Source organism: Apiospora phragmitis (assembly GCF_038363925.1).
Source record: "Apiospora phragmitis strain CBS 135458 chromosome Unknown utg000002l:1.0-5516284.0:1.0-5523493.0, whole genome shotgun sequence".
Lineage (NCBI taxonomy): Eukaryota > Fungi > Ascomycota > Sordariomycetes > Amphisphaeriales > Apiosporaceae > Apiospora > Apiospora phragmitis.
Window position 1 is genome coordinate 1,517,558 of NW_027117400.1, and position 23,133 is coordinate 1,540,690.

The 23,133-nt window shown below is 53.9% G+C and overlaps 9 protein-coding genes across 9 annotated transcripts; 4 read left to right on the forward strand and 5 right to left on the reverse strand.

The window, feature by feature from the left end:
• Positions 1-3,008: 3,008 nt before the first annotated feature.
• PG994_001291 (serine/threonine-protein kinase) lies at positions 3,009-4,394 on the forward strand (the record flags this gene model as incomplete). Its single annotated transcript, XM_066852700.1, has 2 exons — positions 3,009-3,978; positions 4,111-4,394. The coding sequence occupies 2 exons, from the start codon at positions 3,009-3,011 to the stop codon at positions 4,392-4,394; spliced, it is 1,254 nt and encodes a 417-aa protein (XP_066720841.1).
• Positions 4,395-5,360: 966 nt separating this feature from the next.
• PG994_001292 (uncharacterized protein) lies at positions 5,361-7,018 on the reverse strand (the record flags this gene model as incomplete). The annotated part of the gene is made up of 4 exons (XM_066852701.1): positions 5,361-5,512; positions 5,554-6,002; positions 6,130-6,198; positions 6,318-7,018. 4 exons carry the CDS (start codon positions 7,016-7,018, stop codon positions 5,361-5,363), a joined length of 1,371 nt encoding a protein of 456 aa, XP_066720842.1.
• A 2,836-nt stretch (positions 7,019-9,854) lies between these two features.
• PG994_001293 (PITH domain-containing protein) lies at positions 9,855-10,652 on the reverse strand (the record flags this gene model as incomplete). The annotated part of the gene is made up of 1 exon (XM_066852702.1): positions 9,855-10,652. The coding sequence occupies one exon, from the start codon at positions 10,650-10,652 to the stop codon at positions 9,855-9,857; it is 798 nt and encodes a 265-aa protein (XP_066720843.1).
• A 600-nt stretch (positions 10,653-11,252) lies between these two features.
• On the reverse strand, positions 11,253-11,918 carry PG994_001294 (uncharacterized protein; the record flags this gene model as incomplete). Its single annotated transcript, XM_066852703.1, has 1 exon — positions 11,253-11,918. One exon carries the CDS (start codon positions 11,916-11,918, stop codon positions 11,253-11,255), a length of 666 nt encoding a protein of 221 aa, XP_066720844.1.
• A 541-nt stretch (positions 11,919-12,459) lies between these two features.
• On the forward strand, positions 12,460-13,247 carry PG994_001295 (cytochrome c oxidase assembly factor 1; the record flags this gene model as incomplete). Its single annotated transcript, XM_066852704.1, has 3 exons — positions 12,460-12,661; positions 12,779-12,951; positions 12,999-13,247. The coding sequence occupies 3 exons, from the start codon at positions 12,460-12,462 to the stop codon at positions 13,245-13,247; spliced, it is 624 nt and encodes a 207-aa protein (XP_066720845.1).
• A 337-nt stretch (positions 13,248-13,584) lies between these two features.
• On the reverse strand, positions 13,585-14,673 carry PG994_001296 (mitochondrial 54S ribosomal protein uL3m; the record flags this gene model as incomplete). Its single annotated transcript, XM_066852705.1, has 1 exon — positions 13,585-14,673. One exon carries the CDS (start codon positions 14,671-14,673, stop codon positions 13,585-13,587), a length of 1,089 nt encoding a protein of 362 aa, XP_066720846.1.
• A 455-nt stretch (positions 14,674-15,128) lies between these two features.
• PG994_001297 (JLP2 DnaJ-Like Protein 2) lies at positions 15,129-16,158 on the forward strand (the record flags this gene model as incomplete). Its single annotated transcript, XM_066852706.1, has 4 exons — positions 15,129-15,201; positions 15,299-15,343; positions 15,515-15,894; positions 16,012-16,158. 4 exons carry the CDS (start codon positions 15,129-15,131, stop codon positions 16,156-16,158), a joined length of 645 nt encoding a protein of 214 aa, XP_066720847.1.
• Positions 16,159-16,363: 205 nt separating this feature from the next.
• On the reverse strand, positions 16,364-20,203 carry PG994_001298 (uncharacterized protein; the record flags this gene model as incomplete). Its single annotated transcript, XM_066852707.1, has 8 exons — positions 16,364-16,549; positions 16,608-18,403; positions 18,466-19,073; positions 19,129-19,240; positions 19,330-19,380; positions 19,444-19,567; positions 19,743-19,827; positions 19,929-20,203. The coding sequence occupies 8 exons, from the start codon at positions 20,201-20,203 to the stop codon at positions 16,364-16,366; spliced, it is 3,237 nt and encodes a 1,078-aa protein (XP_066720848.1).
• Positions 20,204-22,533: 2,330 nt separating this feature from the next.
• PG994_001299 (uncharacterized protein) lies at positions 22,534-22,890 on the forward strand (the record flags this gene model as incomplete). Its single annotated transcript, XM_066852708.1, has 1 exon — positions 22,534-22,890. The coding sequence occupies one exon, from the start codon at positions 22,534-22,536 to the stop codon at positions 22,888-22,890; it is 357 nt and encodes a 118-aa protein (XP_066720849.1).
• Positions 22,891-23,133: the final 243 nt, after the last annotated feature.

The window sequence follows — 23,133 nt, forward strand, 5'->3', positions numbered from 1 at the left end:
ATACGTGAAACAGTATTATTGGTTGTACGTCGACCAAGAACCGACGGTTGGGGGGAAACCTGAATGATATCTTGTTGGTTCCCACTGAACCGACTGCACGAATGCGGCTCTCTGTCTCACTATCTGGTCTCTCACAGCAGACCGAGTGCAAGTGTAACGGCCAGAAAGAACCCAGATTCCTTCTAACCAGCTGCAAGGCAAGCCTCTTTCGGAGGTGGCTGGCATCGCACAACAGTCCAAGATACCATCAGCTGAATCTGACCGCCTCTTGTATTTTTTAGGCATGCACAAGGCACAGCAGCTTACATTTTGCTCACCTTGCCGGCCCCTTCGTATTACCTAGCTACCAAACATTGGTCCTCGGCGGAGCCTTTGGTCTGCCTGCAGCCTTAGCAGAGAGATAGCCATTGACGAATCGGACGAGGTGAGGAGGAGTTGAGTCTGTTTTGAGCCCACTTGCACCTATCTGACCTTACCTTGAGAGATCGGCGCCCCCGTCTCTCTTCAAAAGCCCGCCCGCAACTTCCGGTTGGCAGAAGATGCCAGAGAAGAAACCTTGTACCGAATTTTGACGACGACTTCTTCCTTCTCACGACCTACAACTCGCGGCATTGGTCTTTTAGAGCATTGGCTACTACGTAAACCTCGGCGTTCATAAGCCCCCAGCCAACATACACCTTACTTCCAAAGGGGCCACTCACGGCTACCGACATAATACATCCAGTACCCCGCAACGCCACCACTTACACGGGGCTTCCGAGACCGAAACTCGACAATTTCTACAGAGCAACGCTGGGACAGCTCGATAACTCTGTAGGAATTGTTCGTTTTCGGTCAATTATGAAAGAAGAAGAATCAACAGATGGGAAAATATACAAATCGATCCAAGCCGAAACAGCAGGGAAGAAATTAGATCAACCATCGAAACGACAAACCGCACGAGTCAAACGGAACGTTACACGCGCACGCGGAGATCAAGATATACTCCACGGTTCGAGTCTCGATATCGACAGGCCTCCTGAATCGTAATACAGTTGATCGACATCCAACAAGTTCGAACGAACTATACTCTGTCGAAAGTATTCCGATAAGAAGGTGTAAACTCGGCACATCAATTGAACACCTTCGGCAATCCCACAGCGGACTACCCGGCACATTTCCTGCAACAGGTAGTAACCCAGTAGCTTGCAGCGTTCCTGGTTGACATTTGATCAACCGCCCTCTTCCACACAGCAAAGTCTCTGCGATAGCGACAAGGCTAGCAGATATAGCTTCTGGCTACGGAGGTAGACCCCGGGGATCATCCTGCGACCTCTCTGTACAGCACCCTGCACGAACACCACGGGCGCGCTCCACAGCGGGACGCTCTACCAGGCACGACTAATAAGAATCAGGAAAATTGAGTACGAGGGTAGTCGGGCCAGCAGCCAGGCTACTGCCTCCCATTTGCGTACCTGTCCCAGTATTATTCATCTGGACGAACCCCCCCTGTCTTTCATCATCGATCGTCCTCTCGATTTCGTGTCGTCGGGCCAATTTCATCTCTTCCTTGCTCTCTCTCTCTTTTCTCTTCTCAGTTCCTCGCGTTCATCCTTTCTCTTCAAGGACGAATTGACCACTACACCGCAGGGTGCAAAAGAGGAAGAAGACGACGTCAGCAAGAAAGCAATCGCGGCAAAGGAATCAACCTGCGAATTGGGCTTGACTTAGGCTTGACTAAGGCTTGTTCGCTTGGCTTGAGATTGAAACTTGACAGGTACATTCTCTTGGTGTCATTTCAATTTCGGATTGAGCGCATCCCACAACCACACTTACCTACCAGGGTTACTGCATCTGCATTTGCACTGCACTACCTTGAGAGTTCTGGCCTGCCTTCACTGCGGCGCTGCTTGCTGAAGAAGAAGAGACGCACTATTGGCACCACTGCCAGTCTGCCACACCCCCGAAAGAAATCTTAATCGGGCTATCTTCAACCTACCCAATCCTATCGTTCGCAAAGGTATCCCTGTTGTCTTACGCGACGGTGCTTTCTAGTTCACGCACTATTTTCTTATTCTTCGTTCAGACGCTCCCTCGCTCTCTCTGAGGAATCATTCTCTCGTTCATATCGAAACACTTCCTTTTATTTTAAAGAAGCATTTTTAATCCCGAAGTCCCATCATCCCCAGACGACCCCGGACTCGGACGGTGTAATAATACCTGAAGCAGTCCAGTCAGTGTGGTGCTGTATCATTTGGAGGCCCTGCAGCTCGTCTTTGGCACTTGCTGTTTCTGCTTTGGCCCGGCTTGCTCCTGTCCAATCAATTTCGGCTCGTTTCACATGAGCCGAGAGACACGAGCAATCAACACGAGAGAGAGGAACATTACCTCAGCGGCTCAGCCACGCTGACCAGGGGCCTTGCCTTGTCTGGCTAATCGCCCGTTTCTGGCCCTGGCGCTTTCCCTCCGCTGCTTTCCCACTTTCCTTCTAATAATAAGTGGGAAGAGAGAACAGCCGCCGGCGCCGTACTGTCTCGCCTTTTTTGTTCGTCTCAAGTCGCATCATTCGAAACATTCCTCTCCATCATCGCCGGCCGCCCGCGACCTCTCTCATCCAGTCTTTCCAGACTGCTCAGGCTGGTTCACCATCTAATCGCGCCGCCAAGTTCTGTGAAGGTTAGTTCGTCCCATCAGTTCCCAACGATTCTGCCTGTTTGCTGCAGTGCGCGAATGGATCGCTCGTCTGTCCGTCTCAGGTGTCTTGTCGTCCCTAGAATGTATGGCTAGCACAAGTTTGACAAGATCTGTTACAACCGCAATGAGCGTTCCTGGCGCACTACAGTCAATTAGGCTCAGTTGTGACCAACGATCTCTCATGCCGTTGAACATTATCACGTCGACTCATTATCATTTCAATTTCCTACCTGCTCACCTCAGCATGCCACTCTCACATTCTCGATGCACGCGCTAACATGGCACCTCGAACCAGGCAATTACATCCAAGGGTGTTAAGCGCAAGGCAATTCGCCATGTCGGCTTCTAACGCTACAAGTACGGATACACTGGCCGTGGATTCGACGACACCTGTGTCGTCGGATCCCGCTACTACTCCTGCTGCTACTACTGATGATGCCACGTCTAATACAAGCCCTGGTACTGACACACCCACCTCTGCAGCCCCGACGGAAGCGTCGCCCAATACCTCACCAACAGCCGCTCCTACTACTCAATCACCAGCACCCTCACCATCGTCAGACCCCTCGCCAACGACTCAGCAACCTACTACTCCCACACAGCCCACGACTACTGAAGCAGCTCCTACGACTCCTACGACCGCGCCAACCACACCGCCGACGACAGCGCCAACCACACCGCCGACTACTGCACCTACCACTGCGCCAACCACGGAGCCCACTACTGCGCCAACCACGGAGCCATCCAAAACCGATCAGCCTACCACAAAGCCAAGCACCCTGCAAACATCGCCAACGCCGCAAACCACCAAGAAGCCCGAACCAAGCACCACTCTCATTCCGACTACGATCGTCACCTCTGAAAATGGAAGCACAGTGGTGAAGACCATAACATCAACTGCCGTATCAACTCCGACCGGGCTCCCAGATAACCCATCTGGAACCGGGAACAATGGTAATATTCTGCAGTCTAATGAGGCATCGTCAGGTGGACTTAACTCGCAAGGCACGATTGCTGTTGCGGTAGTGGTTCCGATCGCTGCTGTAGCACTTTTGGTAGTAGCTGGCATTTTCCTGTGGAGGAAACGCAAGCAGCGAAAGGATGCCGAAGAAGAGAGGAGGAAGGAGGTTGAAGACTACATCTACAACCCCAATGCGGATCCTACCATGCCCGATGTAGGCGGTGCCGGCGGCGCGTACGAGATGAAGGAGGACGGTTCCTCTGGATATCGCGGCTGGGGATCGACTACCCTGGGGGGATCTACGGGACGCAAGGCTTCAACGACCATGTCTGGTGGAGCAGCAGGTGCGGCTTACTCAGAGACTAACGGTCCTACATGGGGCAACACATCTGACACTAGATCAGGGAGAACCACTGATGTCTGACGGCTCGCGTTCGCCCGAGGGTGAAATCCTCGGTGCGATGGGGCCTCGGCAGCCGAAAACCGCGGCAACGGTAATGTGCACCGCGGACCGTCCAATGCCTCGTCGTCCTACAGTGCTACTGGCCGATCCGAAGGCTCGGCGGAAAATGGTGTCGGCGTCGCTTACGGAGGCACGAACGCCTACTATGACCAGTACGGCAATCCTTACAACGAAGGTCAACAGGGTGCCGCCGGAGCTCAGCCCGTTATCCGTGACAACCCGGCGCGGCGGAACACGAGGATCGAGAACCCATCGCACTACCCGCAACAAAGCGCCGGTATCTCGCAGAATTTCTAAGTTGTTCATACGGCGAATACTGCTGCTTTGCCAGAGTGTGGATGTGTACCACTTTATGCTGACCTCCCCGTCTATTCGTTTCTGAAAGTTATTCGATAGATACCCAGCTATTGGCGCCATGTGCCGCCTTTATTTTGTCGCCAGCAAGACTACGTGCAACTGGTCTTATCATGATTGACACATTATTTTTCTTACTCTTTGATTGGGTCCTCCGGCGTTCGGCGGTCTGTCTACACTTTATGCACAAGCATACACCTCTTGGGCAAAACTTCATCCGCTTCATGATAATACATTTGGCAGCCTCGGCCCCAGTCAGCCAGCCTTGGCAAGTGCTCGTATATACGGCATCCTAGCTTCGGCAGTCACAAAATCTTTACTACACATCAACGACATCTACATCTATTTCTTTGTTCGACTATATAATGGGTTCAATGGCTACAAAGTCATGGCTGGGAGGAAATCGGGGTAGCGGGCGGCATGGTGCCACTCGAATGCCACTGCTAGCTTCACGCGATCATGGAGCCAGAGCCGACTTGTTCGAAGTGGTAGAAGGCATGAAAACGATCTACGTGGGATGGTGGCTAGGAACAAGACCCGATTGCTCGAATTTACGGCCTGCTGTACACTTGCTGTAACGAACCTACATGCATTGCTGAGCCCCTTACAGACCGAGTGCTGCGGCTGCATAACCGGGCACAGCACAAAGTAATGTAGTCTGTGCAGGCGGGGATGCTGTTCGGGGAGCTGTTTAAAAAGTCTCTTCTAAAAAAGTCCCTTAAGCGGCAAGGGGCAGGAACACCAGTGGAGGAGTTTCGAGTTGAATATTCAAGGATAAGGATGGAGGGTTGTCCGTGTACCAAAGGATGCGGCTATGCTGCCATATACTGCGACAAATACAAACTAAAGTCATAGTAACCATTTAATCCCACACATATTGCATGAATTCTGTTTATATTGGTTATGAGTTCAGCTTTCCCTGCCTCCCAGTTCCCAAAGTTCCACGTCGAAATTCTCGCCGCTATTCACCCGCACACTGACCGTCTTCATAATACCATTTTCTATCCATTGGCCCCTCGGGATGTTGCCCTCCTGGCCGCTCTTGTTGGACTCCGCAACCCCTGTCTCCGACCTACGGTCAGCCGTACAGTCACTACCGCACCAAATGAGATTCCGTTGGCTTCCGGTCGCCAGGTGGTTTGCCTCGCCGCCATCTCCAGTCGAGGAGGAAGCAGGCTCTTGTCTCCGTAGCCTCTCCAGAACATACAAGCAGACTCTCCCTTGTTCTTCTTGTTGATGTTCTTGCTACTACCGTTCTTCCCGTCGCCTTTCCCGTTATGGGGCGAAGATTGGATGGAGGTGGTGACCTGCGCGCGCTGCGAGGACCCTTTGTGGCGGCCGTGCATGTTGGACAGCGACTGGAGGAAGATGTTGTCCTCGCCGCCGCGATGGCTGACCGAGGCGGTGGCGGTCTTGGTCTTGGTCTTCGCGGTGGTGGTGGTTGTCGTCGGCGTCGTCGTCATCGTGGACGTTAGGCCCCGGCACACGCTTGCGGCGAGGGGGCTGTAGGTTGGGAGGTTGAGGGCGGTTATGCCGAGGTTTTGTTCTAGGCTGTGAGTTTGGTGGGAAAAGGGGTTAGCTCAGTGCAATCGGAGGGATTCTCTGGCAACCTGCAGTGCCTTGGGTGACGGACAAGTAAGAGTGAGAAGAAAAGGCGAAGAAGTGATGGACTACTTACGTTCCCCACAGGATGGTCTTGTACAGGCTATCGCCATGGATACACTTGATGACTGCGCATGCCGCAACACTGGGGACATAGATAGATATGCGTTAGTTACCGAATTCCCGGCTCTACTACTGACTGACATTCATAACCCCCCTCTTTCCCATTCTCCTCCCCCTGCTGCTGGAGATGGACGGACTTACATGACACCCAACCCCATGACCCCCCACAGCGCCACGCGCTTCTTGGCCAGCATGGCCAGCCGGCTCAGGAGCAGCGACGGGAACAGCGCCAGCGCCAGGTCCGACGCCGCGCTCCAGGCCCCGTGGACCCGGAGCGCCACCAGGATGACCCGGTCGCCCGCCGCGGCGCCTATCCGCGACCGCATCGCTGTCGTCGTCAGGCCTAGCGTCAGGAGGCTGATGGCTACGGTCGCGATCAGGATGGTCCAGTAGCCGCGGCGGTGCCAGGACGACGTGGCGATCTTTTTGTGAGAAAAGGAGGATGCTGACGACGATAGGTCCGTGTTGTTCTCGTTGTCGTCGTCGTTCTCCGCCTTTCGCCGGGGGGCCATCAGGTGGAGACACATGAGGCAGGCCGCCGCCTTGGCCGTCATGCTGGCCAGGAGGTAGAAGTGGCTCGACAGGATGGCGTAGTGAACCGGGAAGGGGTATTCCGGCTTTCCGGACCCCTTACGCTGCTCCTGGGACTGGAGAGGCTGCGCGGGCAGCTCGGCGAGCCCGTTGAGGCTGGCCGTCATGGTCAGGCCCAGCTCGACCAGCGCCAGGACCATGGCGAGGTTGGCGAGGCCGTCGGCGCGGTCGGGGTTTCGCCGGGTCTTGAGCGGCACCAGGTCGCGGAGGATCACGGAGACGAGGGCCAAGAGGGTGGTGAAGATGGCCATGGTCAGGAGTACGCATTCCATGGTGGTGATGGTGATGGTTTTGGCTGGGATCGATCGACTGAACTTGGCTGACTGACTGACTACATAGAAGGAGTGACTATAGGAAACGATAAGGAACCACAAAAATGATAGGGAATTAATCACACCACTTCAACCTAAAATCGAAGAGAAGAGTGAAGCATGCGTTTCTTGGCTACGACGACCTATTTCGAGGAGGGATCATCCAACCCTTTTCTATCTCCTGCATACACCTACATACATATATGACAGTTACACAAATGCGCGACAAGGACTCTGTTCTTTTCGTGCTTTCGGCACTTATAGAAAATAAGTCGGTGCTCTCTCTCGGCAATGCGAAGAGAGGAGAGGCGCGACCAGGGACCCGCGCGCGAAGCCACAGCAAACATTTTCGAGGGCAACCAACAAGAGGATTGGCTCTCTAACTCTCAAAGGAGAAACGGCATAACCTTGCCTCCTCCTGCATTTGTCACGAATGAAAATGTTTCCTGCAAATCATACATATTTACCTACTTTGTGGTAGCTTGTGGCGGAGTGGTGGTGGTGGTGGTGGTGGTGGTCGATCACCCCTGTTATAGGTTGTATTTAGAGCAAACACTTTCTTTCCTTTTGTATGGATTCTTCAAAATGCACTGCCTAAGCGGCCAGAGGCTATAAACCCGTATGGTACGGAGTACTCATCCAAAAGTTCCTAATTCAAGATATGTGCCAATGATAATAAGGTTGACTTGCCAAAAGAGAAAGCCGAGATTCTCAGGGTTTGCTGCTGCTGACCCCTTGCATTGTCGTAATCATGGTTCCGACAATCGGGTACGGGGTAGAGGATTAGTCGAAGATCCCTTGCATCGTTTGGGGAAACATTTTGGCAACACACTTTCTGCTGGTCGTCGACATCGGGGGTCTGGGGAACCAACCCGCCTGTCTGGAAACTCCTTACAAGACCTTGAGCTTAATGGCTTGTCATAAACATGTAGCCGGAGAAGAATTGGCAGAAATGGTGGTGTACGTTTCAGATATCGTGACTGATCGGGGAGATGGAACGGGATGGATGCCACACTTTGAGTGTACAGTATGCAGTTGGTTTGCTTAAGTTATGGGATAATTAAACAAGCAGCCTTTAGCGAGTGTCACGCTACCTTACCCCTGGGAACTGGGTAGTAAATGAACACACACTGACCAGTGATAGTAACGAACTGCTCATGCAGACAACCAAGCGGAGAGACGAGGGACTGGCCCTGGGGTCGGTGGACTTGCCGAATATGTCACAATCCCGCTCTGGAGAACATATAATGCCTGACTAAGGTAGAAGAAACAAGGCAATGCCTGCAGAACTGAGGAAGTAGAAACAAGGTGCTTATTATTATTAGTTTGTCTGTCTGGTGCGGTCCTTTGGTCCTCGAGCAAGCGTCGTGGCTGCGTGGATCGTGATGGGTGGATAGGAAGAACATCTCGCATTTATTCATCACGATCCAGCACCCAAGAAGGCCACACAGGGGTCATAGTTCAGGGGTCCTTTTGTCCTGTTGATGTGGGTGTGTGAGTGGCAGATGATCCACAACCCCCGTCCCCCCTATATTCGTTTCCCGGTTCTGATAACCCTACCTACCTTAGATGTATAAAAATGTGCCATTCACATGCGAGCCGAGCTGGTTCGTGAGTGGCAAGCCTGCATATACATACCTACCATGCCCAATACAGATGCGATCCAGCAGCCCGGCAGAAGTGACCATGGCCATGGGACGGCCTTGGCTGCTGGCTCCCATGGTAGCCGAAGGTGCGGAACATTTAGCGGTGGCCTACAACGTCTTCTTACGATGTCGTGCCCATGACGAATATGTCATATCTTGGTTGATGCTTGACTCGTACGTCGCAATGGGAGGGATGACGATACTACTTGACGGGTTCCTAGATTGACCTCCGGGAACTGCACCTCGTGTATGTATGTAGGATCACGGACAACGGTGAGAGGGGCATCGCAATTTCTGTATGATAATGCGCGGCAAGGCATGATAAGTTGTATATACTCTGTTCGAATGGAGTTCATACTTGAAGGGGAGCATATTTGGAAGCTTATGGTGCCCATATGCCCCTCGTAACCCAATGGGTGTATACCCGTGCCCTCAGCCCAGACATGATGCCATGGATGGACGTCGGTGGACTCTAAAAGATCCTAGGCACTCATCCTAGGGCTGAGCAGTTCGGCGCCGGATACCAGCAGTCTGGTAAAAGATAAGACCACAACCGGGAGGGGAAGGGGGAAGAGCCACCCGTTTCTTGGACCAAAGCCGACAGACAGCCTTAGACCAACTGCCGAGAGTCTCTCAATCCGGTTGGTGATGGCGCATGTTCGGGTAGTGAACCGACATAATTCTCCTTGTAATCAAACCCTCGCTGACATGTGCTTGCCGCCTATATGAATTGGCAACTTGTCGAAGGATGCCGCCGGCATCCCAAGGCTACCTACTTACGCAGTGACATTAGCAGAAGGACGGGGTCAGGGGATCTGGATTCTGGGTCGCTTAAAGCTAAGCACGGTGTATATAACCGACTCCTCGGGTCTGCATTGTACTTCCAAGCCGCGTGTCGGTAATTTGACACATTTCGCGGCTATTCATCCGTTCACACAGGCCAGAACCTCTCGCAGCCAGGGAAAATACATGATGTCTGTGGTAAGAGTGGAATCTGGGCACAGACCCAGGGGTGCACATCCGATAGGCATCTCACTGAAATGGATCTTGCGATTTGGACGGAACGATGTTGTGTAGTCTGGGCCTCATCAGGAACATGCCGGTCTCGAGAGAGACTCATGCATACGTCCTCACGGGGCCTTCTCTCTTCGCATCATAGCCGCCCCCTGATATACTCCAAGTGAATGCATGTAACCCTCCTCCAACGCCCACCCCCCTTTCCCACTACCCTGATCCGCCCGTTTCCCTATACCCCAGGCCCCGGCCCCCAATCCCACTCCCCATAGCATTGGCACTCGTCCCCTTGAGGGCGTGGTCGTTGGGGTTGGCGCCGCCTCGTAAAGAATCTGCGCGGGGGCGCGGCCGAGCGCCATCCACTCGCCCTTGAAGCCCAGATAACTGAACCGCGTGACCTCCTCGTCCCCATCCCCGAAGTTGTCCTCGAAGAAGAGCGTGAGGCGCGTGACCTTGCCGAAGAGGGCGCGCTTGACCGCCAGCTCCTGCACGTCGCCCGTCTGGCTGAGCTCGAGCGTCTGCGTGGGCGCCAGCTCGGCCGCCGCGTCGAATTCGACGTCGTCGCGGTTGATGAACAGCTTGAGCGTGCGGGGCGCCGCGTCCGAGGCCGAGCTGCGCAGCAAGATAGAGTGCAGCTTGACTTGCCCCGTGAAGGGCACCTGGACGATGACCTGTTCGTCGGCGTCGCTGGCGACCTCGGGCGTTGGGTCGAGGCGCTCGGCCCACGTCTTCTTGAGGACGGCCTTGCCCGAGCCGCTGGTCTCTTCGTTCAGCGTGTTGACGCCGTCGAAGTCGATGTGCTGGTACAGGCTGTGCTGCAGCGCGGGCGTGACGTCGTCCGAGTGGTCGTGCTCGCCGTGGTCGTGCCCGCCGCCGCCGCTGTGGTCGTGCTCATCGTGGCAATGGTGAGACATGACGGTTTTAGTGATGGAGAGCGTTTTCTAGTAATTGAGTCAGATGATTGGTTTGAGAAAATATGTAACTGTGGATGAGTTCTACTTTACTTTGTACGATGAAGAGTGGCGATGCCGGTTTTGGTGTTTGTCTGATTGATGTGTAAATTGAGAGGGTCGCCACTTCTTGTTCAAGCGATGAATAATAAGAAAACCCGAGAGACTCTCGCTTTCCAACCAGTAATAGTGCATTCAACACTGGTAATCAGTTGTACCATTTGTTACAGCAATCGCACACCATATTCGATTAATTAACAGACTTCCTTGGCTCTAATCCAATACTGGTCTTCTGACGATTTTCCGACCTGCGACTTTGCCGAAGCAATAATTTACAATGGCAGTGAGGGGCTCCTCTTACACAAAACACATCCCGGGTGCTGTTCAGATTCCAGCCTTCAAGATACTCAACAGTCTCACGAGATACTTCTGAAAAGCTGAAATTACTTGAAAAGGACGAACACCCGTATCATAAGTGTCTTGATATTTCGTAGCTTTCGTAATGACCATGGCTCCGTTTCCCAGCTACTCCTGACCCAGCACACACTCGCAAAGCAAAACCTATTATGCCCCCTTATAGTCATACTTGAGCGCACCGAGCTCCGTCTCGGGATCCACGCTTCCCATCACCATCTTGGCCAGCAACACCACCGCATAGACCACGGCCGGCAGGTTCCCCAAGCCGACGTGCCCCCATTGCTGCGGCGCATGGGCCTTGGAGACGAAGCCCGTCAGCACCAGCACGCCGCACAGCCCGGCGTTCAGATACGGCATGTACACCTCGAGCGGCGACTTCCGCTGCATCACCTCCAGCATCGCGCCAGACTTTCTTGCCGCTACCGTGCCGCCCTCTTTCTGCTGGCCCGAGATCCCCTTGACCCACAGGTCCAGCGCCGGGATGCCCGTCTCGCCCGGCGGCAGCGTGTGCAGCATCCAGGCCGTGCTCCCGAGCGACGTCAGCGCCAGCATCGCGACCAGCGTGTTCAGCCGCCCCGGCTGCACCAGGCTGAGCAGGTAGGGCACGGTCGAGAGCACGGGCAGGGCGAGCAGGAACAGCCGGAACTGGCTGTTGCGCCTGCTGTTCTGGGCCGCCAGCGACTCGATCAGCTCCTCCTGCTCCTGCTCGTCGAGAGCCTCTTGCGCTAACAGATCATCGGGTGAGATTATGTCTTCGTCGGCTGGGTAGGAAAATGTGCGACGTAGGCGCGCGGCTGCGGCCGTTCGGTTCATTTTGTTTGGTTGGCTTTTGTGTGTGAATAATGATTGGAGGGATAGTAGCTGTCGCAAGAGCAGTGCTGGGTTGCTTGAGCAGATATAGTCCAGCTACTATGACGAATCGTACTTCCGTAGGCTTCCCGAAGCTACCAAAGAGTCGCTGTTGAGTTTCGTACAACCAAAGATAATACAGTGTTGGATATCAGAGGCGATTGCAACTGTTCAGAATTCGAGACAAGAGATGCGAGCTACGAGCTACGAAGCTGCCTGCAGGCGGGCGCTACTAGTGACGTAGCGGGGTCCGTTCCAGGGTCTTACAGTGAGTGCCGACAGAAGCTACCCCTGCTCTTCAAGTGTCAAATTGAAGTAAATAGAGGGAGGACCGGCCGATCAGTAATGCCGACCCTCCGACCATCTTTGGAGAGCTACCCGAAGTGGGATGATTAGATGATCGGGAGCTCCCTGGCGCAATCGAATAGCAAACCCGACTTGAAGCCTGCCAGCCTGATCCTACATCGTTTGGACCGAGAGAGATACAGGAATTGCACAACACAACATGTTCTCTAGAACCGTGCGCCGGCGCGCGCTGCAGCTCGCCCTGCGCAATCCGTCCGCCGCAACTTCCAACACAACCGCTTCTTCCGCAACATGCCGGTTTCCGACCTCATCATCAATAATACAGCGCCGAACCCTGACGAGGGCGCCGAAACCCGGCGATGGACCCTTGATGGAGCGACGAGGCGACCGTGAACTACCCCGTACGTTACACCCCCAAACATCCTAGTCTTCTTCTTTCTTTCTCTTTTGCCAAAGACCGAACCTGAACCTCCTCCCATCAAGAAACTACCACTAACACCCCCAACCCACCAAAACAGACATAGACGACTACACCTTCCGCTGGGGCCGCAGCTTCCCCATCTTCGTCGTCCTGATCACCCTCTCGTCGCTGGCCATCTTCAACTACCAGAAGTCCTCGAGCCCCGTCGTGGCCTCGACGCTGTACGCGCTGCGGACCTCGCCGAAAGCCCGCGAGCTGCTCGGCGACGAGGTCTACTTCAAGCACCAGATCCCCTGGATCTGGGCACCATGAACCAGCTGCAAGGGCGAGTCGACATCTCCTTCAAGGTCAAGGGCACCAAGACCGAGGCCGTCATGCGCTTCGCCAGCTTCCGCCCGGGGGCCAAGGCCATGTTCGAGACCACCGAGTGGAGCCTCCAGTTCCCCGACGGCCGCACCGTCGACCTGCTCGACGGCGCCGACCCCTTCAAGGGCCTCGTCGGCACGCCCATGTCCGAGGAGGAGCGTGAGGAGGCGACGAGGGGGTTCCGACAACAGCTGAAGTAAAGACGGAGGTGTGTTGAAGATCGCAAATGTCGACGGCCTGAGTGAGCGGGCCCGAGACAACAGCAAGAAGTAAAATTGTACCAGTAATTGGGTGTCTTTTGTGTATATACCATAATGCAATGCTACGTGTGGACACGAAGTAGGTTGGCCGGCGGGAGGGAGTTGGTCAATGATTCATATACAGAGGCAGACGAAAAGGGGCCTCTATGACGATGCATACAGTCCCGTATCTTAGGGCGTCCTGGTTATGTGTACAACATGTATATAATACAAACAGACATTTCCATATCTTGATATGTCTTCGCCTCCTTCTTCCTCCAGCACCCACTCAGTTTAATTAAGCAGTTGCACTCTCAGTCGCCGTCGCCGTGATGGTCGCCGCCGTAGTGGCCGCCATGGCCTCCCCTATCCTGCCCTCCTTCCTCGCCTCCTTGAGCTCCAGATGCCGCAAGCGCGCCTGCTCCAGCTTGGCCTCGGCCTCGGGGTTCCGCTCCAGCAGGATCCGCCGGGCCTTGTCGATGAAGGTCTGGGCCGGGGGGTCCTTCTTGATGGCGTCGCTGATCTTGACGACGCAGCCCTTGGGCCCGGCGACGTGGCCCGAGACGACGACGATGCCCATCTCGTTGTCGAACTTGAGCACGCGCAGGTTCTGCACCGTGACGCGCTCGTTGCCCATGCGGCCCGGCATCTTCTTGCCCGGGTGCACGCGCGAACCGCCGCCCTGCGAGGGGCCCGTGGTACCGATGGTGCGGTGGTTCTTGGAGTTACCGTGCGAGGCGCCCTGGCCGGCGAAGCCGTGGCGCTTCATGCCACCGGCGAAGCCCATGCCGCGGCTCTTGGAGCGCGCGTCGACGAACTGGCCCAGCTTGAACCAGTCCGGCTGCAGCTGCACGCCGACCGGCAGGAGCCCCTCCTCGGTGCGCACCTTGAACTCGGCCAGGTGGCGCTTGGGCGCGACGCCCTTGGCCTCGTAGTAGCCCAGCAGGGGCGCCGTCACGTTGCCGGCGGTCTTGTGACCGAGGCCGAGCTGCACGGCCCAGTAGCCGTTCTTTTCGCGCGTCTTGGCCGCGACGACCTCGACCTGCTCCATCTGCAGGATGGTGCAGGGCATCCGGAGCCCGCCGACGAACATGGCCGACACGCCCTTCTTGACCGCTAGCACGCCCGTGCGCAGCGGCGTCGTCGCCTCCTTGCGCTTCAGGGCCGCCGCGGGCCCCGCCGTCGGCACCGGCAGGCCCGACGACACCTGGTTGAAGCGCGCGGGCCGTGAGCGCGAGGGCAGCGTCGACCAGCCGTACTTGACGCCGCGCTTGGCCGTCCGCGGCAGCAGGGCATGGCGTTCTATGAGGAGGATGCGGGTCGTGAGGACGGTCGAGGGGGACAACGACAGGCTGGCCGCCCAGCCGGCGGGCAGTCGTGGTGCCATTGTCGCTGGGGTTGCTGCTTTGTGTGTGGTTGTGGTTTTTGCTGCTTCGAGAGTGGGGGGGGTGAGGGGGAACGAGTCTCGCTGCTCGTTTCTTCGTCAATTCGTAATGTTGTTGGTTGCTTTACAGCTGCATTTCCCGTCCGGTTTCCCCTTGCCGAATTGATAGTGTTGTCTGGCTGGAGCTGGAGCTGGAGCCTTGTGGTCGTTTGGTCTGGCTAGGGTTAGAGGTCGAAGGTTGGAATGGAAAAAAATCGGGCGGGCCGCAGCTGCCAGCTTCCCCGGAAATTTTACGGCGGGCCAGTTTGACCACTAACGCACTTATCAGCTCTCCCAAAGCCTCAACTCAGAAGTCGTGTGCATGTTTTCTCACCGATCACCCTCGGTCGCCATTTGCAGTTTTTCTTCTAGATCCTGGCTGTTTCTTTAGATGAAGTCGTTCCTTCTGGTCTGGCAAAATGGTTTACTATTTCACTTCGGCAGCTGTCACCCCGGCGGCATACGTCTACGTCGGCAAGGACAAATTTGAGAGTAAGTGAGAGCACAGTCCAAGCCCCTCACTCAACTCACTCATCAGGTCTTATACCACGAGCTCTAAAAGCAGGCAAATGACTTGTTGTGTGCGTAGATGAGGAGTTGATCAAGCATGGCTGGGAAGAAGATGTCTGGTATGGTTTGTCCCTGAAAACTTGACCTTGGTCTATATACTTACCAGTAATTACAGGGTATGGAATAATTCACTTGCACTTGCACATGCCCTCCCCCCTATCTTGACGCCTGCCATAGAACTAGAAATGATGATGGGGGCAGAAAAAAAAAAGCTTATGATTGCGTTTTACTCTAGTTCCACGCCGACAAGCTCTCCTCGGCCCACATCTACCTGCGCCTGCGCGAGGGCGAGACCTGGGACGCGATCCCGGAGCCCCTGGTGGCGGACCTGGCGCAGCTGACCAAGGCGAACTCGATCGAGGGCAACAAGAAGGACAACGTGACGGTCATCTACACGCCCTGGTCGAACCTAAGAAGGACGGCAGCATGGCCGTCGGGCAGGTCAGCTTCAAGGACCCGCGCAAGGTCAGGCGCGTCCTCGTGCCCGAGCGCGAGAACGCCGTCGTCAACCGCCTCAACAAAACCAAGGTCGAGCGCCACCCGGACCTGCGCCAGGAGAAGGAGGACCGGCAGAAGGAGCTGCGGAAGCGCGACAACTCGGCCCAGCAGGCCAGGGTAAGCATCCCCTTTTTATTTCACTCATCTCCTTTCTCACTACTTTTCCTTATCTCTTTACATTACATGAGTTATATACGAGACTATAGAATGGCTGATGTTTACCTACTTCTGCAGAAGAAGGAAGAGGCACGTATCATGAAGGAGAGAGCCGAGAAGAAGTGGCAGAAGGAACACGCCTATGACGAGATCTTCTCTGAGGAGAACATGGCTCAGTCCAGCAACCAAGATCGTGACGAGGACTGGGAGGATGACTTCATGTAGACTCTGTTACTTAGAACGCACATCATTCCCCCAAAAGAACAAATACAGCAAAAGATTCTACACCCATCACGTATTGTACCTAATTCATCAAGCAATGGTTCATTAAAAGCAATGTATATTGAGTGAACATCTAATGGGCTTGGCAAGGGCAATCATTATTCTTTCTGCTTCAACTTGCATCTGCGGCGCGTTGTTCTATATCCGTCTACACGTCAATCGACTCATTAAAACGTAAGACGCCATTATTCTTGAGGATACCATCAACGCCCTTCGGCATGCGCGGGAACGGATCAGCAAGCGGATGCGTCTCTTGGGGTTGTTCGGTTGACTTGTCAATAACCAAAGCCAGCCCGTTAGACTTGATGGCATCGACCAGAGCAGGGACCATATCCTACGCAGTATTGTTAGTCAAGTTGGAGTAGCAGGCATAGTATAGTAGTATAACTCACAAGGAGGCGAGAGCAACATATCAAGCCCATGAAGTTGTTGTTCTGCGCGATTCTGACCACCTCCTTAATGGATGACGTTCGTCTCCCACTAGCCTGAATAACGCTTGGCGCAGGCGTCGCTTCCTCATGCCCCAGGTCGTTACAGAGGAAGACGGGGAAGTTTGGCTGCTTCCAGTTGAGTGTCGTGCAGAGCGTTGGGTTGTAAGAGCTGAAAACCACAGACCGCACAACATCAGGGGCTTTGACCAGTGTGCGCTGGGATCGAGCATGGTCGAAAACCACGGTCAAGATGGCGTCGACAAAATTATTCACGTCAATAGCTGGCCCCAGTCCAAGACCTCGCTCTTCCTCCTCCGAAGGATACAGGATTTGCAGGTTGACATGCATACCCTTTGGCAGTAGTGCCAGAGCTTCCTGCAACGAGACGCCAGCGGTAGCCAGTATACGGTGCACATCTGCAATATTCTCCATTGCTTGCGACGGCAATGTAGCAATATGAGCTCTGCTCGGGCTCTGCGTGGTGACTGTGCCGAACTGTGCATACGACAGGCGGGCTACAGACACCTCAACTCCTCCGCAGTTGATATGCCAGCTTGGCCACAAGACGGGTACACCATCGCTCGTGTGCTGGACAAACAACTGGACAAAATCCCCAGAAAGACTAGACCCCGTAACAAACGTATTAGGCTGTCGATCAACTTGACTAGTAGCTTTCCAGTAAGTCTCAAAATCGGTAATCTCAAGTGGCATCCCCTGGAATGGCTTGATGACTTGTGTATTGAAGCTGATCTGGCCAATAGCACGAAGTCGAGGATCGAATAGGGGTAGGCAGCATCGTCCAGACCTGCCTAGCACCGCACGGAATGTGTTGGGCAGTGCCACAGTCTTTGCGATAACCTTGGCACCGTAGGCAGGAAAGACATCGAAATCAAGGGTGAAGGACTCGAGATCCTCCACTTGAAAGGAGACTAGCCGCGTGTCTTCCTGGAACGGAAGAATGATGTTCTTGGGAATAAGATCGGAGGCTTTGGATGATATGGTAAGACGTGAGGCAGGGTATTTGCTATCCTGGAAGAACACCAGTGGCTGGTCTTTTAGTTGCTCAAAGCTAATTTGAACCACAGTTTTGGTGTCCAAGAAGTTGTGGCCGTATCGTCGAAGTGGTATGATCGGTGGAGGGAGTTCGAGAACAGGGATAGCATCGACGTCAAGCGACATGGGCACCGGCCCGCTACTCATCATTGGCGCAAGATGCGCCTGCATGCCATTCGGGCTTTTCTTTTTGCTCTTCAGGAATTGCGACAGCAACTGCATGCATTCCAGATGACCCTCCCACGCGGCATAGTACATGGCGGGCAGGTCTTTCTCGTCATGAATGTTCGCATCTGCGCCAATATTGAGCAACTCCCGCAAGCAAGGGACATTGCCCTCGCTCGCAGCATGTACTAAAGGCGTCCATCCGTACAGCTTGTCGATTTGATCCAGATCAGCGCCATGCTGCTTCAGGAGCATGAGCAGCTGAGGGGTCTGTCCAGAACGAGCTACTAGATGCTGTGGATATAAACCCTCGGCGTCGGGCAAGATTTGAGCCCCGTTTCGAAGAAGAAGTTCAACGATCTCGAGAGATCCATGCTCACAGGCGAGATTGAGTGGCGCGTGATCTGTGTCCGATTTTGGGTCCAACCGAGAAGAGGTCGCAAGGAGTCGTTCAACACAAGCCAAATGTCCGTGTATGATCGCGCGGATCAGTGGGGTGAAATTGTCGTGGTCGATCAAGTCAATCGTTGTCGGATCGGCTGCAAATACCAAGTCAACAAACATCAAAGGTGTGGAATGTTTCTTTCCTTTTCAGACATACCTTGGAGGAGAGCATCAAGCATGTCCAGCCGCCCATGCATACTCGCATAATGTAGTGGAACACGGCCATAAACATCTGTCCGATTTACCGCCACGTTACCCGAGAGACCGACACCCAGCACAAACCCATTGCCATATATTGTGGCTTGGTGTAGACAGTTCCGTTCATTGATGTCATCCTCCGACTGGATGTCAACTAGGCCGGTCTGCAACAGGAGTTCGAGTGATGGCTGGGGCGCTTCATGTATAGAAGCCAGGAATGTACGTGTCACTCTTTCCATCAATGACATTTCCGCAACAGGTGTTGGGTCCGCTGTACTCCTCATCCTGGTGAGCAAGTCTCGCAGCGAATCGAGATTGCCAGAGATGGCGGTGTCGAGAAGTAAGGAGTCTGCATCGCCTTCGTCGGTGCCAAGGAGATGCTGGCTGCTGATAATGTGTTCCGGCCGTTGTTCGAAGCTCACGTTGTCGCCTTCTGCCCATGCCCCAAGCTCCTGCAAACTTGTCGTGGCCTGATCCGAGAGCTCGCTGATGACGGTTGCATTGAAGAAGGGTTGCACCTCCACAGCTCGAGAAAGGTAAAGCTCTCTTCGTCTTAGATTTGGATGTCTTGTCCCATTTCTTCAAGATTTTGGAGAACGCAGTGCCGTTGATCTCGACAAACTGCTGTAGCTTGTTAAGGTCGTTGGCAAACTGCTGGAAGCCCTCTTGCAATGTTGCAAATTTTGTTGAGCTCCTCGAGACTCCTTGGCGAGACTGCAGCACCCTCTTCTTGTCTAACAAAGTTTTCAGGCGGATTTTGAGCTATAGATGGATAAGCATCGTGTGGGGCTGGCATCAATACTGCAATCGTCACTTGGCTTACCTCGGCTTCTTTCTGTAGATAGAAGACGTTGACCTTCTCTAATTCTCGTTCCTGACTTGCATCAGCAAGGTTCCGAAGGACGCTCATCATAAAGCAGAATGTGATCCATCATACCAACTGGAAAAAGAACTTTGCCCTGTTCGCCTGCAAGGCTGACTGCGAGTCGATGGGCGTCGTAGGGGCGGAGAGGGTCATTTTGGGCGGCAAGCTTGGGTGTGGCCGAGAGCTTCTTGATGAGCTGGGGGAGAGATATTAGTGGCCGGCTTCCAGGGTTGAGAGAGGAGTTGTAGGGGCCGGTGGATCAAAGTTATTCTTCTGGTACATCGAGTCCAAATTTGCTTTTCCACGGTAGACCAGACTCGATATATGAAAGGACAGCCAGCAAAATAAGGGGGATGTCAACAGCGACTTACCTTCTTGAGTGCCTTGTAGTTCACGAAACTGGCCGCATATTCCGGGACTTCAAGCTGGCGCTTCTGAATTTGCTTACCGAACTTCCTAAAGCGGAATCAGTGACCCATGTTCGCAAGAGAAAACAGCGTTGCAACGTAGGAAGAAATTAAGACACAGCCGGGACGCCATGACCAACTCAAGTTTACTCACATGGTGTGATGTGTGAGCCAGCAGCAAGCCTGAGAAGGCTGCTTGCTTTGGTTGACCGCTTGAAACCGGCAGCAGTGAAAAGTATTTCAATGGATAGGTTGGACAGATTATCTGCACGGGTGGCAGATGCAGGCTCAGTGACACCAACACAGTACTTGAAAGTATTGGTATGGGTCCGTTCTCTTCTGCTGGGGCGGAGTTGGCTGTCGCACCCCGAAGGTATGATGTTAACGGCGCCTGAAACTGAGTCACTCAGCCTGCTGCAATGCATTCTTGGTCAGAAAGGACATTCAAATATCAGTAGATATGTAGTGAGGATAGTGGGCGGCAAAGGCACGTGGTATCTACTGTTGGTGAGTAGAGACTCCCGGCCAAATACAAATATACACAATGAATGGAACCGAGGCGGGATACCTGAAATGGTTGCCCATGTGCCAGGTATGTCATGTGCCGGCCCATCTTACTATGCCCATACTCGGGACAGACAAGCCAAGCAAAGCAATACCCAACCCCGATCCAGCTCAGCACAACAGAGCGTGGACTTTTCTCTCTTTCTAATATGTGCAAGTAAACGTAAGAAAACAGCAGGGCAGTTATCGTACCTGTAGACCCGATCTAAATCTCTGGGCAGACCAATGCTGGTGGAGAGATCGATACAGCGAAGAGGAGCTTCGGACACGGAGCGGTTGTTTTCAAGCTAATCTAGACACGTCAGGTTAGGTACAACCCATGCCGATGCCCATTCAGGGTCTGAACAGTGAAGACGAATGACGAAAGCCACATAGTAGGTGGGGGTCAGTTGGGATGCGTGACGAAAGCACGGTGGGAGGTATTTTGCCGCATGCAGTAAAGGCTGAGAGGACCGAGATGAGACCCTGGGACAGGTTGTGCTGCGGCTGCATACAGGGTCATGTTTGATAGGCTCTCATCAGGGGGTTCGCAGATTGACGCGGGGGTAGTGTTTGTCATGCTGGGCAGCCTGGCCTGTATGTGTATACAAGCCGTCTGGTCTCCGGCTAGGTGTAGATACTGGGAAGACTGGATATCTTACAGGAACAAATGAGGGACTGAGCAATACCAGCCAGGCTTAGGCTATGAGTATTAGATCAGGGCAAGGGTCGATTGGCGATTCCCGGGCAATTCAAATCGGTGCTGGAAGAAGTATGTATATCGGGCCTTGAGAGGAATGTTACTAGTCAGGTCGCTTAGATGTTCCATACGCAGTTCATACATACGCATATGACACAGGAGCAGAGCAGCACGGGCGAACGAACAGCAATTCTCAACAACCAATTCGCCGATTTGCCCACTTGAACTGATCCTTTACACTCCTCGAAATTGACCGAGAGCACTCGAAAGCACCGGACCTTTTGGAGTTGAGAAAAGTTCTTGGAATCTGGCAAGTCCAGATTCGATGGTGGGGTTGGTGTTTGCGTAGGAGGGGCCCAAAGCATAAACGGGATGCTTCCAAATTGGAGTAGGTACGTACGCAGTATGAAGTATGCAGGTGTGGGACGAGAAGGATGACAACGACGACTAGAAGACAAGGTTGTCTAGTAACCGCAACTCATAACACCAAGAATAGCCGTGATAAGAAAGTTGCCTGTCGTGTGTGTATGTGTGTGTGTGCTTTTTTTACTTGAGCAGAGCAAGGCAATTGTGCTAGAGTGAGACCTTGAGCATCAGCCTCTCTTATCTGCGATACCCAAAAGCTCTAGTTTCCTTCGATCCGATCTTAGCGACTATTCCTCGTCATGTCATTTTCACTCACAGCAGAACGAGTAATTTCCCGAGAAGAAGAGAGAACCCCTCAATTGAATCCTTCCCATCACGAGCCCGCCAGTTTATTGAAGGTAGACCATCTATACGGCCCCGCTGTCGCGCGAGATGTTGCGCTTCGGGCAGGGAGGGCCAATCAAATGCTATATAGGGGAGAACGTGGTCGTTGACGCAGGCAAGGCTGAAAGAAAGACCCCTGTCGCTGTCACGCCGCGCATGCGTTTGTTTCCGGTGGATGAATGGGAAGATCGAAAATTGCGAGGCTATTCTATTTCTGTCAGCAGGTATTACGTCGTACTGCTATTCCCAGTTAAGCGAGCGTGTGCGCCCGCCGCCCGATGCTACCTTAGCGCCATGTATAATCGGATTATGTAAGCCCGTTAGGTATTCGACCAGTTCCACCTATTGCCAAGTACCATGCAGACTGCATGCAGTTATCCCCCCAAGCCGGGCCTCAATATGCTTGTTTCTTCTGACGCCGGATTCCATCGGTTTCCAACTTGGGCGTAGTAACTGGCTGATACTCGCACATTAGGTATTGAAGCATACCAGTAGCGATTGACAGCCCAACGAGACTCGGTCGACTTCGTTCGCATGAAAAAAGTGATGAGAGTCGAGGGCGAGAGAGGACTCAGGGGCTACCTGATTTCCCATGCCGAACAAACAGTATCAAGTGGTGATCAGCAAGACCATAGCCCCTCCTGAATAGGCGAGAGATGGTATATGCTCTCCACGGCCCCGGCACTCATGTGTTTCCCACAACCCAACTTATCCGTGTCCTGAAAGACCTGCAACGGATGTGCCAGATCAAACACGACGACTATGGTACGAAGGCGGCGGCAGGTCCGGAATAGACCGGTCGTCATCCCCACGCACCTCCTCCTTCTCCAACGCCGCGGTCGCCTTCCGTTGGCGATTTCGCGCCCTACCCTTCCTGAGCGCCAGGGCGAGCCTCGTGCAGGTGGTATAGACGACGAGGCCCAGCAAGTAGAGCCCCCAGAACAGGACGCCAGCCGCGCGCAGGAACAGCTTGCGCAGGCTGCGGTCCTCGTACCGGGCGTCCAGCCACGCCTTGAGGTCTCGGTGGGCCTTGATGCGGTCCACGACCGCTATGAGCCAGAACACTCCCAGAAACATGTGAGCGACATAGCAGCCCATTCCCACCAACACAGGAAGTAAGGGGTCCATAGCGGCTGGTTGGCGTATCGCTTGGTCGAGAGGGGGTGTGTGTGTGTATTCGGCGCCAGGCGCGTATGGCGTCCAGCTCGATCGTTCAGCAACTCTTCAAGAACGATAGAGCTAAATTCTGACTGAGAAGTCGACTAGCGCAAATAGTGGCTGGTTTTCGGTGGTAGGAAGATGGTAGGGCAAAATGTATTATATCAATGGAGACAAACGGGAGCGGAAGTGAGGCTTATGTAC